The sequence below is a fragment of the Stylophora pistillata genome, chromosome 13, assembly GCF_964205215.1.
Source record: "Stylophora pistillata chromosome 13, jaStyPist1.2, whole genome shotgun sequence".
Lineage (NCBI taxonomy): Eukaryota > Metazoa > Cnidaria > Anthozoa > Scleractinia > Pocilloporidae > Stylophora > Stylophora pistillata.
The window spans coordinates 3,315,622-3,334,495 of NC_142531.1; the positions used below are offsets into that span (position 1 = coordinate 3,315,622).

Sequence of the window (18,874 nt, forward strand, 5' to 3'; positions counted from 1 at the left end):
AGTCTCTGTCAAATCCACTCGTCACGTTAGTTGAGTATCCTTTGCCACACTCTTAAAAAAAGACTTTCGTGCAAAGACTTGTTCATAGGAACGAGAAACTTGTCAAGGAAAAATTGCCCACGGTGAACGTCATCTGTTCGGGTCTTCGTTACCTCATCAAATATTGATATATATCACCAAGAAAATGCCACCCACCGTATTAGCGGTCATTATCATTATCATTATCATCAGTGTCGCAGCGCAGCACTTTAAAGCTAAAACAAGATGATCCAAGATCGTAAGTCGGGCTACAGGTGGACGTGCTGTTATGAGTGTTGACCATTCATGGTGCACAGAGGTTCTAAAAGAAATACTAAGAGGTACCAAGGTCCTAGTTTGTGGGTGTCGCATAAAATTTTTTTCATCTCCAAAAGACACCAATTCTACAATAATGCACTGTCACATATTTTTGGTGCAATACCCTAAAAGGTATCACAGGAGCTGCTGCTGTGGACCTTTTGAGCCTCAACAGCCTAAGGGGTAACAAGCCCACCTTTTTGAACCCCTAAAAGGTACAACAAGCACCCCAGTCCTTTTTATTTAAGGAGTCCCCCTACCCAAGGGTGATAAGAACATGACAATTGATGCGTGTATTAAAAAAGATATATTATGAAATCATAATCATAATGGTCTGAAAGCAAGGAAGTTTATTTCATCATGAAAACATTGTATACACAACATACCAGTAAGGACCTTCCCTGATTTTCTCTTTGAATTAATTAATGCAGATATCAATAGTTGGGATTGTCCCACTCTTGTGCTGTTGTCTAACTTTGAATTTGATTTTGTTTCTAAAACATATCTGTTGCAGTCTTTTATTTTTGGAGCAGGTTCCAAATTATCATATCTATATTTTCGTCTGTGCTTTTGCATGTGTCTGATTTGATGAAGTTCCATGTTAGATGAGCAAGACAAATATTGCATTTCGTAGTGAATAATACCTGTTTTAAGTTTCTTTGTAACAATGTTAGAAATAGCTTGCACTAATGATGGTATACCACTTATTTTTATTTGTTGTATTGCAGGTTTACAAGTATCTTCATAGGTCAAGGAGAACTTATACTTTGCTATGACTGTTTGTTGAAAAATACAAGTAATACCTAACAGTAACTTGCAAGCCACAATAAAAACCCTCTATTTCCCCTGTAGTTGTTGAAAATTAAGTTTTCCAACTTTCTTTTTTGTATTGTTTAAACCACTCGACAACATTCCAATTTGGACTGATATCTCAGCTCCACAAATATTAAGACTCATGTATAAATCTGCCCTTTTTAGATGCCTGTTGATGCCCATGTTACGATATAATTTATTTCCTCAGTCAGCTATGCAGCATAGGGTTATGGAATTCTAATAACTACAAGACTTTGCTACTGAGTAACACATTGCATAAAGCCCTACAGCAGAGCATTGTTTACCAAAGCAGTTGTGTTCTTCTCTTAGACAGTTCACTGCAGCTATTTCATATGTACTTATCTGCACTCCTCTGAGTTTATAATTGTCATCGAGGGAGCCTATAGTCTGGAAATACTGTACTAAGCCCTGAATAGATGGTACTTCTAATAGTATGCCTGTACCTGAGGGATGGCTTCTACCATATTCGACTCTTGTATGAGAATCCAATATCTTATAACTCCTATTATCAATACAATAGATACTGACACTGTTTACATTCTATTGTCTGAATAAATGAAGACTAATTTTTGTTATTCCCATGTATTCTTATGTATTCCCATGTATTCCCACGTATTTCCATGTTATTTCCATGTATTCCCATGTATTCCCTCATATTTCCATGTTATTTGCATGTATTCTCACGTATTCCCGTGTATTCCCACGGCCCATGTATTTCCATGTATTCTTATGTATTCCTATGTATTCTTATGTATTCCCATGTAGTCCCATGTATTCCTATGTATTCCCATGTATTCTTATTTATTTCCATGTTATTCCCATGTATTCCCACGTATTCCCATGTATTCTTATGTATTCCCATGTATTCCCACGTATTCCCATGTATTCTTATGTATTCCCATGTATTCCCACGTATTCCCATGTTTTCCCACATATTCCCACGTATTCCCATGTATTCTTATGTATTCCCATGTATTCCCACGTATTCCCATGTATTCTTATGTATTCCCATGTATTCCCCCGTATTACCATGTATTCCCGTGTATTCCCACGTATTCCCATGAATTCCCACGTATTTCCATGTTATTCCCATTTATTCCCACGTATTCCTACGTATTTCCATGTATTCCCATGTATTCTTATGTATTCCCATGTATTCCCACGTATTCCCATGTATTCCTATGTATTCCCATGTATTCTCACGTATTCCCATGTATTCTTATGTATTCCCATGTAGTAGTTAATAAAATCAGGTCCTATTTCACAGTGAACTGTTGTACTAAGGAATGGAAGAAACCGCCACACCGGTACACATTGGCAATCCTACACGGCACACAAATGCTCACATACACGATCTCCAGCCAGGAGTCTTTTCGGCCACTCGGCAGCGGTTAGCCGCGGGAGACTAAAGTGGGTAGCTAGGTCACGTGCAGTATCGAAACAATCGATACTCTTCGCTTGTATCGATATTGTTCGATCCCACCTCGGTATCGCTGGTATCGAATATTTGGTGTCGGTATCGGCCCATCCTTACTAGCTTTTCCTATCTAGACCGGCATCTAGACCGATCTTATTGTAAAAGTTGCCTAGCTTCAAAAAGTTACAAACAAAGAATACAAAAAAACTGGCTTGTTCCTGTTTGGCTAGATGCCGGTCTAGATGGGAAAATCTAGATAGCGTTCAATATTGATTACAGCCAATCAAATTCGTGAATTCGGTGATTCCCAGTCCTTGTTAGAAACAGCCATATATTAAGAACTAAATAAAGAACCTTAAATTTTTAGGCAGCATATTTAAATACCGGAATGATTAAAGCACCAAAGTATGCAAATACATAAGCACCAGTAGGAACATAAAAGACTATGCGGGAATACAAAGCAGTATGGGAATACACAGCAATGCACTAAATTAATGATTCTAAATACGTGGGAAGATGTGCCGTGGGAATACAATACATGGGAATACATGGAAATGCATGAGAATACGCAGGAAAACATGAGAACACACGGGAAAGCATGACAATTTCATGGGAATACGTGGGAATACATGGGATACATAGGAATACATGGGAATACATAAGAATACATGGTAATAAATAGGAATACATAAGAATACATGCGAATACATGAGAATACGTGGGAATACACGGAAATACATGAGAATACGTGAGAATACATGAGAATACATGGGAATACATAGGAATACATGGGAATACATGGGACTACATGGGAATACATAAGAATACATAGGAATACATAAGAATACATGGAAATACATGGGCCGTGGGAATACGTGGGAATACACGGAAATACACGGGAATACGTGAGAATACATGCAAATAACATGGAAATACGAGGGAATACATGGGAATACATGGAAATAACATGGAAATACGTGGGAATACGTGGGAATACATGGGAATACATAAGATAACATGGGAATACGTGGGAATACATGGGAATACATGGGAATACATAGGAATACATAGGAATACATGGGAATACGTGGGAATACGTGGAAATCCGTGGGAATCCATGGGAATACGTGGGAATACATGGGAATACATGGTAATACGTGGAAATACGTGGGAATACGTGGGAATACATGGGAATACGTGGGAAAACATGGGAATACATGTGAATACGTGGGAATACGTGGGAATACATGGGAATACATGGGAATAACATGGAAATAACACGGAAATACGTGCAAATACATGGGAATACGAGGGAATACATGTGAATACATGGGAATACGTGGGAATACATGTGAATACATGGGAATACATGAGAATACATGGGAATACATGGGAATACATCAGAATACATGCCAATAGGTGGGAATACATGGGAATACGTGGGAATAAATGGGAATAACATGGAAATACGTGGCAATTCATGGGAATACGTGGGAATACATGGGAATACATGGGAATACATAAGAATACATGGGAATACATGGGAATACGTGGGAATACGTGGGAATACGTGGGAATAACATGGAAATACGTGGGAATTCATGGGAATACGTGGGAAGACATGGGAATACGTGGGAATACGTGGGAATAAATGGGAATACATAAGAATACATGGCAATACGTGGGAATACATAAGAATACATGGGAACGCGTGGGAATACGTGGGAAAACATGGGAATACGAGGGAATACATGGGCATACATAAGAACACGTGGGAATACGTGGGAAAACATGGGAATACGTGGGAATACATGGGAATACATAAGAATACATGGGAAGACGTAGGAAAACGTGGGAATACGTGGGAATACATAGGAATGCATAAGAATACATGGGAATACGTGGGAATACATGGGAATACGTGGGAATACATGGGAATAGATGGGAATACGTGGGAATACGTTGGTATACGTGAGAAGAATACAAGGTTATCTAAGATAACAGTATATACACGAAGGAAAGTCTTAGATACACTATATGATGGCATACACCAGGTACCTACCGAGTTTTGTGGAGAAACCCGATGGTAAACCTATAGTCAGTCGCCCGACTAATAATGATCAAGCACTGTTCTTTAGGTGGCATTTTTTCTACTTTTGTGAGAAGTTTACCTAAGAGCTTGTATTTAATGTGTTGAGCGGCCACTGTGAATGCAGGAGATAGAAACTAAGATAACGAAGACGATTTTCGGAGAACTAAAGGTTGCCTCACTTCACATTTAAAAGGAATATTCAACCGATATGAAATCTTGTGACGGTGAAAAAAGAAGAACTCAAGTGAAGGATAATCTACCTGAAGTGGAAGAAGACTTTGAAACTTCAAGGAAATTAATATGATTTAGCCAGAAGTCATGTGTAGGATTTTTAAGATGAGCTCGGGAGGCTGTCTTTGACGGCTGTTTAATAATTTTCTTAGCACTCAACGTCTGTAAACTTCACATCGTAGGTGCTCGCGCGAGCACACGCAATTGTCAGCGGTAGCTAAAACAGATCATGAGCAAATGTCGATCTTATAGAATCCAGATTTTTAAATGCGCGAGAACGCGCGTGGAAATTGCTAAACTCATGAGAGCTATTGCATGAAAACAAGTCCAGTGACCCCTTCTTTTTATTGTTCCAATATGATAATAACGTCGAAAGGAATCATCAGAAAAAAAAAATAGAAAATTCTACGGAAGGAAATTTGCTATGTGTGAAGATTACCCTTTTTGTAGATTTTCTGAAATTCCGCTCCGTAGAATTTTAAAAAATCTTTGTGCATTTTCCTTTTCAAGTGCCAAAAGCAATCACTGAAAAAAATCAGGGGGTCACCGGGTTAGTTTTCGAATGATTTAAGCCACAAGCTAAAAAATACGTCTGAATAAGCCTATGAAAGCGTTGCCATGGAAACTGCTAGTGACGAAATGACACTTCTTTTTGGATAACCAATGACTATGTAATTCAACCCCGTATAAGTGTTTTTAACTGGCCTTGGTCAGTCTTTCTGTTGTATTCTTTCAAAGTCACAAACCATCAAAAAGATGAAAACTGGTACGAGCCACCTTAAAAAGGCACCCTACCAGGAAAGTGGTACCTATGTTAAACCGATTTTTGGATTTTGGAGTAATACTGCAAAGGCACCGAGGCACTCTTCCGGGTAGGGACAATTTAGTCCTGATTTGGACCTGCTGTATGGGAGTAAGGGCAGGGGGGAGGTTGTACGGATCGTTTAGGTCTCTTAAATAGTTTCAAAGGTGTCCGTGGTCGCAGGGTGCATCTGAACTTTAATCTAGCATTCTTTATGCACACAAGCTATTGAAGTGTAATATCTATACTTAATCCTGCTGGGAGACTGGTGATGAGAATGGACCCTGACCTTTGACTTCAAATTCTTTCAAGCAGTTCACAAGAAAATGAGTATCACCAAGAAGGGAGAACTGCGAAAAAGATCTTGGAATTTACTGTCTTGGAATTTTCTGTCTGTTAGTCACTGTCTGAAGTGTTAATTTTTTCTTCTTGGGAAGCCACAAATCCCAGATCCCTTCGCCTACCGCCTGTGGTTTTATACACGTACGACCGTGACTCAAGCGAACGCGTCAGCTACAGAAATAGCGCATTTTTTCAGAGTAAATCCATAACTAAGAACTCGAGATACTCATGTACCTACGTGTGTCTTTAAGATCGTTCCTGGGATTGTCCTATCTGTACACGCCATGTATCTTCTGCTGCCCCCCAACCCCCACCTCTAACCAGCTCCTATGACGAGTGCCTGGTGACGCCATCTAATATAACTTCCCTAGGAAAAGTAATATACTGTTCTCTTTTGAACCAAGTCTTTTTCGACAAAGTGGGTGGTTGTTTGAACTGTGACTGACATGCATAAGGGGTTTCGGCATTACAACGAGATTACGTCAAGTCTACATCTGCGCCTTCTCTAATCACAGGTTCGCCATTTCGAGTCCCAATGAAAATGATAACCTTATGGATGCCTACGAATCTACTCAGCAAATGCGGGCAAATTATAAGCCAGTGGTTTTGTGTGAAAGAAAAGGGGTATTACTCGGAACCGGCGAAGAAACTGTTTATTTAAGTGACGTATTTCGTTAATATTTTCCGACAAATAGCACCCAGCTGAATACCCTCTTTGATTCTACTTTCATCTCGTGCAGGAGTAGTAAATAATTGTATGCATCTGCTCTAGCGTCCCACCAGTTTATTCCCACCCCCCTGTTGTTTGCTTGGCTTGGGAAAAAGGTTGTCACTCATACCTCCCTTGGCGCCAGTATTGTGACATAAAAACGCCAACCATTCTACTTCGCCAACCATAAAGTTACTGGAAACAAAACCTTCAAGCTTTTCGGCTGGGAAATATTTCAGATATAATGCAAAGATTAATCTTCACAAACCTAGCAAATTTTACACATCTTTTGACGAGTTGATTATGGAACATTATCTATGTTTTCAACGCGTAATCAGAAGCAAGAATCACGTGTTTTCAATTTCAGTTATAGTCACCAAGGAACAGATCCCTCTACTTTCCTATCATTTCGAAAAATTAAAAACTCACAGTCTGATTGCATCAGTCTGAAATTATCAGCATCCACAGATGTTTACACCAATGTTATCTAGAAAGTTTCTGGTTTCACCCGAAATTTGCCTGTGACTGATTTTCTGAAGAGGCAACAGAAACGGTGTAGCGCAAGTGAACTTTAAAATTTGCCGGCGTTTTTTTTAATCAAAACAACAGGACGGCATCTTATGTATCCCACTGAGTTGCGGGTTTGGTTGTTTGGACTTGGCACGTTTCCGTTAGATTTTTGGAAAATGTTAGTAATTTTCGTCTCCCTATGTTTAGTAGTGACTTCGTTTTCCGGTTGTTTAGAGAATGAGTATAATGATTGCTTTTTTAGCCCCTGATATGTTTATCAAACCTTAAAAGCTCGTCAGAAACGTGTGAAACACTTTTAGGTATGCCCCACCCCTCGCGCAACTTACGATTAAAGGAAAAAAAAGGGGAGGGGAGTGACACTGCGTGCGTTCAAGTAACTATAATGGAGCTATTTGAAACAGCACGCCAGATGCATCGTATGTCTGGTTTGTGGTATTCTACGGATTTTCGACTCGATAACCTTTCGATATCAAAGGAAATATAGATGATGCGGTTTCCTCTTCAATGCACTGTAATTGTTGCGGTTTTTTTTTGACACTGAGCGTTTGGAAAAGAATACAAAGCTGCCTTGCAGCGCACGGTGCTGTCGGTAGCCGAGATGGCAATCTAAAGACCCCCTGGAAAATTTGTTTGTATCGCTTTCCGCTGATAAATCAAACTTCCATTCGTGATTGCCACCCACCCATATGTTCTCGGAGACACAGGAAGTGAGAGCAACAACCCAAAACTATCTAAAAAAAAAAAACCGAGTCGCGATTAATGCTCGAGTTAATTCTTCTTGTTGTACATATAAAAAAGGGAGAATTTTAACACTGAAAACACCTCCTGCACTGACCTTGTCCGAATTTCAATCAAGTGCAACACAGCAAAACATGTAAAAGCACTTGTATAATAAAAGAGCGTTACTTTGTCACGCAATCTAAGGACACAATCCGGATTTTTCGTTGTTTCGTTTCATATAATGATCTTGTCTCAATTACGTTAATTTTTCCCTTTTCTCGTTGGGAAAGTGATACTTTAATGATTTTATGCCCACAAGTGTTCGCAAACATCCGATTATAAACAAACAATTGAACGCCTCCTGAAGAAAAACTTTCCCCTCTGTTCTCTTTTCTCTCATAGCAGGTAAAATTGGTAACAGTCCGATGAGGCCACCAAAGACCACTGAGACAAATCGCATTTTGTTTGGCACGTGAAATGAGATCCGTAATCTTAGTTTAGTGATTCCGCTTTCTTTCGTGACCCCACAAAAGCACAAGTATATCTTATGCCCGAACACCAATGATACACTGCAGACCGAAAATACTAGAGATTTGCTACAGTCGAGACAACAACCAGATCTGCATATTCACAAGACAGTAAAATCAAGTGGTGTATAAACTATGGAGTATCATGTCTGTAAAAGGTCCAGACATCCATAACTGCACGCCGAATTAAGCTACCCACGCGTATATGAACTCAAAAACAGACAAATGCGTCAGAGCAGCGGTATTCTTGGAAAAACCGGAAATATGTAAGGACCTTGGAATGCGAAGTATACTTCCTCGATTCGTCAGATAATCATTTTCCCACGCTATCGGACAAAGAGGATAAGATTGCTCATATGCGCTCGACCAAAAAATTTGACCTCCACTTTGTATTCTTGTCACCTATAGCTAAATATCTTCACGTTAACTTCATAGCATCGAACGATCAACACAAGGCTAAAAGTTTTGAAAAGAAACTAAAATATTATGAAATATAAATGAGGTAAACAAATAACAAAGCATTTTGCAAGTCTCTTTTGCAAAATTTGGTCGACAAAATGCTAAAATCGTACTCACTGGTCCAAATATATGTATTAAAGATCAAAATAAAAATCACCCTCTTGACGAATGTTTATGCGGCATTTATAGATATAAAATGCCTCAGCTGTGATACCGGTGTTCTGTTACAGCATTGTCATAAAATAAACCAAAGTAGACGCGGTTCCTGTGGGGGAGGAAATGTAATCTACTTTTCGAACAAAGAATCCAATTACAAACTGAAGTCGGTATAACTGCTACACGCCACACAAAGGAATATTTATCAGAAAATGGTCAATTATTCATACGCTTCCCCAACAATTAAGCTAATAGCGTCCCCAGTATTTACGCAAGTTTATAAAGCGGGCTTTAAGACAATCCTGAACATTTGATCTTTAATAACTGTTTGCTAGCAAAGCAAAGCAGTGTTTACAGAACTATTTCCTTGAACGATCGACATCTTAACTCTCTCAACCTCACTGTCTGACAATAATACAACCAAAGAAACCTACGTAATAAAATAACACCTCAACCGTTTGAATGACATTAAGTCCTCTTGGTGAGAAAAGTTCATTGCTAAAGGGTTTTCTACGATTTATAAACACTACTGAAATCTTGTAGATACCTTTTGAAAACGCTAACTAAATCATGAAACTTTCGACAAAGTTTTTTACTCTCCAAATTTCACCAAAGCCGAAAGCGGCTAACCAGTGTTTTACACAGTAAAAATGGGTATCGAGAATTTGTTTGAAAACATTGCAAGCTAAACATAGCTAACATTCTTTTTTTAACCCAGATCAAGCAAAACTAAGTCCCAAAGGACCTTGAAACGAAATCCAAGCGATCATATGCATGACGTTAATTTATGGAAATCCATCCGATTTTTCCCGCGTTTACGCAATATATATGCAAATACATATCCATTCATTCAAAAATATCGTATCAAAAATATAATTTTTCGACCGCAAAGCTATGATCACTAGGAAAACTGTTACTTTGGGGGAGGAATATTTCCTCTTTCTTCGAGGGCTTGACAGTCATACGAAATTCGGCATTGAGACAACGAAAATATTTGGCACCCAAGTGAAAGACTTGTTTCTACACGACAGAAAAACTTTAAGTATAAAAAGCGATCTGAAGCTTACTGAAATTTCTAGACAGCGAGTATACTTGCAAAAACAGTTTCCTTTCATAATATTATCTATGAATTATATACAATCGTTATCTATGTAATGATATTTGGTAAAAGACGAATGAAAATAGCGATGAGTAAACAAAAAGTTATTTTCGCTTCTGCCCAAGCGCATAGAACCGGTCCAAAAGTTCTTCGTTTTTCCGTCGTTCTTTCGAAAGTTCTGCCAGCAATCGCGTTTCGTCCTTTTTCAGTTTATCGACATAGTCTTTTGCTTTCCTCAATATCGTAACTTTTGGAGCTCTTTCATTGTCCTTAATGTCAGGAACCTCTTCCCGGAGAATGTGAAAGCTTGTCTTGAGATCATTCCTTCGCTTCCGCTCGAGAACATTGTGAGTTGCTCTCTTACTGAGATCGCCTTCTTCGTCCGAGGTTGAACTGTTTTGCCGTTTAAAATCTTTTTTGTTCTCTTTGGAAGGGCTCGAAGCAGGAGCTACTCCTTTAGGTTTCACTGCAACAGGTTTAAGACGTTTTGCGGGCGGTTCATCTGTGACTTGTGGAAGCCGCTTTCGCTTTGGTTTCTCGATGGTTACTACGTCTATTTCCTCTTCTGTTGTCGCAAAAAAATTTTTAAAAAATTAGCTTCGATCAGCGGAATGCTAAGACATTTGGATTTCGAATCTGCTAGATCTACTCTACTTTACAACACATCGTTAATTTTGATTACCAATTACAAGAACAGGAAATTGAAAGCACATAGTGTAAAATAACTAACCTGAATCGCTTGAATTGTGTGATCCGCATAAGTTCTGATGTGATTCGTTTATAGGATAGGGGAATACCGTTGAAGGATCAACGCAATCAGAACTTACATATTCCACTGGCGGAGGAGTAGCACACGGAGTCTCGTAAGGAAGGTCGTCCGCATTCAAAGAAGCGGGCAGCACTTTTAAATCTAACGCACTCTCGTAGTTGGAGCCGTTCCACATGCAGTCTTGAATGAGTTTGGACTTCAGACTACTCAGAGAAACTTCAACAGTCGCCAGGGGTGCAGGTGAACAACTGTCCTCGTCTAAAATATCTGACACGATCTGTAAGGTGTCGGCAACCGAACAGTATTCATCTTCGTATGAATGAAAGCTGACTGGCGTATGTGAAGGTGATCGAGACGGAGAACGAGGTGGTGTCGGTAGTAGTTCAAACTTTTTCCAAATGTCATGAGATGGGACAGGAGAGCTGTAGCCTTCATTTCCATGTTCATCTTTTTCTGAATTAATCAGAAAGTACGACGCATCCGGGTCGTTTTCCAGTGCAAATGATTTGCACAAGGACTCGTCTTGTACAGCCATTCTACAACGGGAGGATCGAAACGGAAATGAGCTGCCATTCGAATCACTACGACCACTTCAACAAATGATTAACGACTGAATAAATAATATCTTCTCCAAAAGTGCACTGACGGCGCAATGTAACCAAATTGGAGTCTCAGTTCATTAAAAGTATGAGCTTAAGACAGCCGATTTCTATTTTTTTCTAAAGAGGGAGCCATTTAAATCTACTTTAAAGATTGTCTAATGAATGAATGAACTTGGCACAGAAGACTCACGGCTCCAAATTACGATCACTCAATCGAAAGCTTGTTGGACCACTTTACCTCATGAAACTCTAGGGGACTGCAGTTGTGCAGTTCAAGTGCCTGGAGGATTCCTCTCGAGGTATTCCAACGGCAACTAGCCCGAATTTCTGCGGCTGTAGAAAAGAACGGGGCGTACGCGGAAAGCAAATTTCAATTCTCCTGCCTACTTTTGAGAATATATTCACAACAACCAGAACCAATCAGAAAGTGAGACTAATTAACGTTGCCATAACAACGTCATGCGCTCCACGTGACTATATTCTTCGTCGTGAAAGTTTTACATGCGTAAAATTCTCTTTCAAAATCACTCTTTTAAAAACTATTTGTTCCGCTTTGTGCATTACCGAGCCTGATTTACTGGTATCAAAATAACAGGTTTGGCAAGTGCACCCAATCTTAATATTACATGTTCGGGGGTCCAGAAATATGTCTTGTTTATGTTTTTAACGGCTTTCAAAAATTCCCTGGAGCCTGTGTCCTATAAACAAAAGCATAGCACTTTCAGGACCAAGAAGACTGCTCCTCGCTTCGTTTCACAACTATGGTCGAGTTAAGTCAGAAAGATATTTACTAACATTTGCTGATGCTTTCTGATAAAGCCACTTTGGTTTCCATAAAAATTCATCGGAGAATAGCTAAAACGTGATGCAATCGCATGCAACCCTTAAGCCTGTTTAATTTAAGTTTCCTCTAAAATAAACCAGTGCATGAATAAGAACCTAAAGCACACCTGTCGAGACTGGAAGTTTTTTTTCTAAGTTTTAGAGTTGGAGGATTAAAATATTATTTCAAAAGAATGGGCTATTTTTCGACATCAATCAGCCGGAAACGACAACGATAACACTTAACGATAACCATTCCCTGATCACCTTAAATTAACCTAATGCCTTGGTCTTCATGCATTATATTTTTGGGGGGTAGCATTTTCATGTTGATGTTATTTGCTATTTGGTTTAAACAGAATGTTTCTCATTCCAAATTCACTAATTCGATCAGTCTCTCAAGGGGTTTGAACTTTGCAATGCATTGGGGCGATACATTAATTACAAGAAGATTTAGCCAATAATTAACAATAGGTGAAAAAGGGATTTAAAGCATAACCCTTACTGCATTACATTACAAGGACCTGGGCAATTTAGCGATGCAATTATCAACTCTCTAACAATATTTACTTGTGAGATTTCGCTGCCTTAGTATTCGAGTATCACCGGAACTACCACCCAAGGACTTTTTCCCGCGAAAGGGGTTTGATTGATTGACAGGGTCGACAGTTCAACTTTGCCAAGGACGATTTACTCCTGGTGATTCATAAGAAAAAGACGGAGGGTCAAATAGGTCATTTAAGCGATATTCACGAGCAACTGTGCAAATAAAGGAAATTTTGCAAGACGCAAGATGCATGATAGCATCCAGAATTGGAGGGTTGAAAATTTATCAACAACTATTGCGCAATAACTTAAGAGTCAACCTTTTGATCGTTATCGCGTATTGTGAGAAGCGTTAGAAGTTTGTTATTCAAAAATGCTTATGTTGCCTAAAATTTCAGACTTGAGGCCACCCACGGACTAGTGGGGCAAGATGATAAGCTCTTGTTTTTATTTACTCTTCAATAATCGCTGAGTAATGGGCAAAAAAACCGCGATTAATAGGAACTTTCCTGTTCATTCTGTTAACAAACTGTCTTGTACAATGAATGCTTGTTTGTAATGGCTCGAACTATTCACTAATCAGTCCCTTAGGTCTTGCGAAATACGGAAAACAATATTACACAAGAAAAGAAATTCAGGTTCAATATTCAGAGCGTCGCGATGAGATTTGCAACTCGTAAAAATTTGACATTCGCCACTCAGATGCTGATCAAATGAAAGTGCTTCGAAGACTACAAACGTGCTAAATAGAATTTTCTATTTACAGTTTGTTCAGTATTTTTACCATAAATTTCGCTTACAAATGTGATATTGTTTTGGTCTTTTACACGTAAAAGGCTTTTGTTGATTCACGCTGCATCAATTTAGAAGAAAAGCCTCTCTTGAAAGCACTTATAACTAAAAAAATCTTGACAAATAAAGAAAACTACCTTCCTCGGATGCCTCTTATCGTAGTCTGAGCCCTTATTTTGGACTTAAATGAATTCGTGACGACTAGGTCAAAGTCGATTAAAATCATGTAGCTCTTTTTCTTAGTATGTGACCTCATTTAGCCTGGAATGTAAACTATTAAGTATTTTGCAATGAAACAAAGTTAAACGTGATTTGAGTAATCTGTCATCGGTCAAAGAACTATTTTCGTGTACCTTCTTCACCAGAAACCAGCCACACTGAGAAAGGAAGGAGATAAACCCACAGGAAATGCAGGCAGAACAGCTCAAGAACATTTGCCCTGCGCGAAAGTTGGTGAACTTAGTTTTTAAAGCTTGTAACAATTTAAACATACTTAAATCTCACATTTGCTGACCGCAAACAAATAAAATTACAATGGAACATTCGATAAGTTGAAATAATAAAAATGTTTGGTTGGTGAAAGCTTCCGACAGGATAAACAACGCGACAATACTATCGCAAGAGATCAGAAATCGTTTTGTTAGCCCGCTGTAAAAAAAATACTTTCGTTTCCCTCTGCAGTCACGTTTACCGAAAAAACAAGTCTCAATTATGTTGCCCTTTAGACTGCTCGCTCATTTTTCACTTCAGTGATTCGACTGAACACATTATCAAGAAAACATTTTAGTCCCACCTTCGTTCCACTTGACACAATATGATAGACTACTAGTCACCGTCTATGATATTTCAACAGCTCTCTGTCCTTTCTCTGTGATTTCGGATGTTTCCAGCGCATATTTAGTTTGCGTGCATGCAGGAGAAAGCATTCGGAGGCTCGGCATCTTTCTTATCAAAACTTGACCTCTGCTGTCATGCCGAGCACTTGAAAGCAATGTACTCATATATTTATAGATACCTCAATTGATACTACGCAAGGAGCATTTTTCCTGACCAATCAACACTAATTAAGAACATAACTGATGGTATGTTATATTTTGTCGATGATATTTTTCGACGTTCCGGTGAATCTGAATGTATTTTGGCTTTGCATGCGCGCCAAGTAGACTTCGAACAGATACCCCCCAGGGAAATATTAAGAAGGGGGCTGAATTGACGCACAATCTTTAGTGAAACTGGGCTTGCGTTGCATCCGCCCTCATTGACAGGTGGTTCTATGTGAGTAATTTTCCCGCCGTCTGCGAATGCTTGTCCTTGCATGACATTTCTAGAAAGCCGAAGTCAACTAATCACTTGAACACAAGTACTTCGTTTGGACATATTGGCGTCAATCTTCAACAAGGACTCGAACTGTACAAAGCCACGTGACTAATCTTCGAAAATCAGTGTACCACTTATGACGTCGGCACTCGCCGCCCGTAACTCTGATTAGAAACGACAAAAGTCTAATATCTAAAGTACTATAATCGATTGATCTCCCCATATGCTACTTATTAATCTTCATAACAAGAGCATGATCAATTAATGAGTCCTGAGGGTTTAAACATTTCTTCGTTAATAAGCCGTGTAATAATCTTGCACAAACTTGAAAACGGGGACGAGATACGCTTGAAAAGTTTCCTGAGTGTAAAGTGGTAACCCCTTCACGCATTTAAAATAGCCATTACTTGCCCGACGCATGACGCATGCAGACATTTCCGTTAACGTGCTATATTGAATTCGATACATAATTAAAACAGCAATGTCGAAACGGAAATAACTAAACGTGATTGAGTCCGATACGTGATCAAAGCATCCTCCAAAATATCACCTTTGACAAACTTGTCTGATTTCAGTTTCCTTCCAGTTGAGTACCTTTGGACCAAAATATCATTACTATGGCTAGATTTCGCGTACAAGGAAGGGAGAGAAATTAAATAAGGAAAAACAAACTCAAGGGAATCTTTGATCAGTCTACCCAACAGCCAGCGGAAATGTGGCTGGATTAGACGTAAAAAGGGTGCTTTGCGGTTTAATCAATTCATAATTTTAAAGTTTGTTGTTGTTTTTGTTTTTGTTTTGCTGTTGTTTTTTTTTTCAGATACCTTTGAATTAATATTTATTTGAATAAAGCCTTTTTTACTTTCACACAATCAGACATTATTTACGTTTCAAACAATGTGCTACTGACATGTGACAATTATGAAATTTGCAACTTTGAGTAGCATGCTTTTGAGTAACGTTACAAATTTAACTGCACTGACAGTTTGTCTCATATTAGTCTGTTTGCGATGGTTGACACAAATTTGTCTAAATAAGCAAACATACGCGTTTAATTTGATTACCAGAAAAAATAACACACACTACAGATCACGGCCATACACATATACGTTCAAGAAAAGATATGGAATCAAGTTTAAATAAATTTAAAAAAATCGTGGACACGAAAGGAAAGTTCAGTCCTCAAAATAAGACACCCCTAGCATGAAATTTCTCTCGTTTAACTACGAGCGTTTTATCTGTTTGAAAATTCTCAGTATCTGTCCACCGGATGCATCAATGTCTTATGAAGTAAAATGGAGAAATAACATATCGATCCATACTGTAAAACGAATTCGTTAAAAATGAAAATGAAACATCACCCATTTGCGAGGTACTCTCTAACTAAGATGTCAGTTTAAGTATTAACGAAAATAATGCGATGGAAAATTAAAGTGCAATCGTTAACCTAAGATGTGATGCGGTAGCTATACTTCAACTCAACAATTCGTAAAACAAGAAACCATAGTTGATAAGTGTCATCTAAACAAGTTGGTTTGGTTTTTTCCCAGTTTACTCAGAGTCATTACGTCACCAAACGCCGAAAACGACACAATTGAACTTTGGGTCGATTTTGGTGATTCCCCCCAAATCAAGCATGATGTAGTAATAGGAAAGAGAAAACAGGAGCCAGTTACCTTTATAAATCTGAAGTGGCACCAGTCAAGACCTTTCGTTAAATATCCGTGTAAATCACTTACTCTGATACTTCAGTCCGGTGTGCTGACCAAATGACTGATGTACGTTCGCTTTATTATTGCTGTCAATCAAAAGAATCTTAGTCACGGTTGAATTGTTGTTAGCATGTAAATGCTTCCACTTTTGTTTACTTTGGTTTACCAAATGGAGGTTTTTGCTTTTAATCCGCGGGTGCCCCAACCAATATCGAAGTTTAACTTTTTGTTTATCTAATCTAAACATGATATCATAGTTTTCACTGTGATGTTTTGATATACGACTAGAGAGTCGTTACAAATTGTATAACTGTTATCTTCAACAAGTCTCGGACATCGGAAAGAGCGTATTAAAAAAAAAAAATCGAGACAAGACAGGAAAGAAAAGTTTGGTGATGAAAGCAAACCGACATTTTACTCAACCAGAAGGTCAACATCCATAACATTTACATTCCTAACAGATGTCAAGCGGCAGTTGTACAAGAAATGAAAATTAATTATGAGAAGTAAAACGATAAACACGCTCCTATTAAAAGTAAAGATATTAAAGTCCATTTTCTAGGTGTCTGCCCACTAATTCTCTGTTACTTCGTGAAATTGCATTGCGTGCAGCCCTATGACAGATCTACATGCAATTTGTTTGACTTCCAAAGGGGGAGTCTGAAATCTGTTTGCGTAACTAAGTTTTTGCCTATTGAGGTCTTCGCGCGCTTTTCTTGTTACCGTATGACGTCATACCAACCCTCTGTTTTCCAGTTTTATTTCGCTTTCTAGTTTTGTTTGTCCATCTGTTACCCTTGGACAAGGCAACTTCCCTTTCGTTTCACTTATCAGATTTTCTTACCAGTTTCGACCCATAAATTTTGGATCTTAGCAGGGAATATTGTTTATTTTTGGCGTTAATGGATTTGTGTTTCACCTAGCTTCAAAGGAACCGGCTAATTCCGCGGAACATCGCGAAGAACGTGCCTTAACAAGGACAAAGAATCTTATAGCTTCTTATCTTCATAGATTCTCCTGAGCATTTGGCAGCCTACTGTGACTTGACGCCTTGCCCTTTCCTGCAATCGCATTTTAACACTTGAAGAACGACTAGATAAGCGGGAAGAGCAAACGAGCTCAAACAACTATTCTGGAAAAGCCAAATATTAAGGTTTTCTTTCAGTTTTGATACCATAAGCCTCTTCGAACTGTCTGTTGCTCTAGTAAACAGGAAGGCTTCCCAAAGTGTAAAGAATTTTCGCAAATTTGATTATATGTCGTTTCGAGTGGCTAGCGTGCCGAATTTCCGCTTTCTGAATGGAAAATGAAAGTTTTGACTATTTCCTAATTTGCAACATCGTGATATCTCTCAAACTGTGAAAAAAACGGAAAAGGGTGTAACATAACAGCTGTTCGCACTAGAGTCGGCAAGGCAGGCCAGGTGCCTCGCGTTTCAACTGTGAAAAATTTTTCTTTACTAAGCTAAATTCTCTGAGGATAGTGAGTAATCATGTGAGTTGAACGGACATAAGATTAGTTCTTAAACCTCAACAGTTTGCGAAATATTTTCCTTTCCGTTTCAGTCACGTGTCAGAGAGAATAAGCAGTAACACCTCACATAAATGGTGGACACACTAAACGGTCTATTGTTCCTTGATAATAATAAACCCTATACTTTACAAGTCTTTCGTCGGTAAATCTTCCGCGGTTACTGAAATCTTGGTACGAGTGGCCATCATCTTAGCATCCGGCGAGAAGTTTCACACTTTACCGCTGCAGTCCCATAAATAATTTGGATATATCAACAAAGTTGAAATGGTTAATTGGCCACCGTAACGATTACAAAAGCTGACGTTTCGAGCGTTAGCCCTTGGGGCGAAGGGCTAACGCTCGAAACGTCAGCTTTTGTAATCGTTACGGTGGCCAATTTACCATTTTAACTTGTTGATATATCCAAATTATTTCGTTACCCCCACCGACGCAGCCCCAAACAGTTTCTTTGGAAACTATCAGCCTTTATTCATCAGTCCCATATATAATCTGTGTAACTCAGTGAAAATTTCCCTCATGAACAGCG

The 18,874-nt window shown here is 38.8% G+C and overlaps 1 protein-coding gene and 1 long non-coding RNA gene across 3 annotated transcripts; one reads left to right on the forward strand and one right to left on the reverse strand.

Annotated features, from left to right (window-relative positions):
- Nucleotides 1-9,446: 9,446 nt before the first annotated feature.
- Nucleotides 9,447-14,739, reverse strand: LOC111331277 (transcriptional regulator Myc-A). Of its 2 annotated transcripts, none has more exons than XM_022936348.2 (3): nt 14,580-14,739; nt 10,986-11,560; nt 9,447-10,820 (listed from the first exon to the last, which is right to left on the reverse strand). In XM_022936348.2, exons 2-3 carry the CDS (start codon nt 11,557-11,559, stop codon nt 10,360-10,362), a joined length of 1,035 nt encoding a protein of 344 aa, XP_022792083.1. In that variant the 5' UTR covers nt 11,560; nt 14,580-14,739; the 3' UTR covers nt 9,447-10,359. The 2 variants fall into 2 exon arrangements, with proteins under 2 accessions (XP_022792083.1, XP_022792082.1); XM_022936347.2 differs by lacking the exon at nt 14,580-14,739 and adding an exon at nt 11,865-12,016.
- LOC148717289 (uncharacterized) lies at nt 12,158-14,368 on the forward strand. Its single transcript, XR_015994481.1, has 2 exons — nt 12,158-12,395; nt 14,152-14,368. It is a non-coding gene; the product is annotated as an uncharacterized LOC148717289 (long non-coding RNA).
- Nucleotides 14,740-18,874: the final 4,135 nt, after the last annotated feature.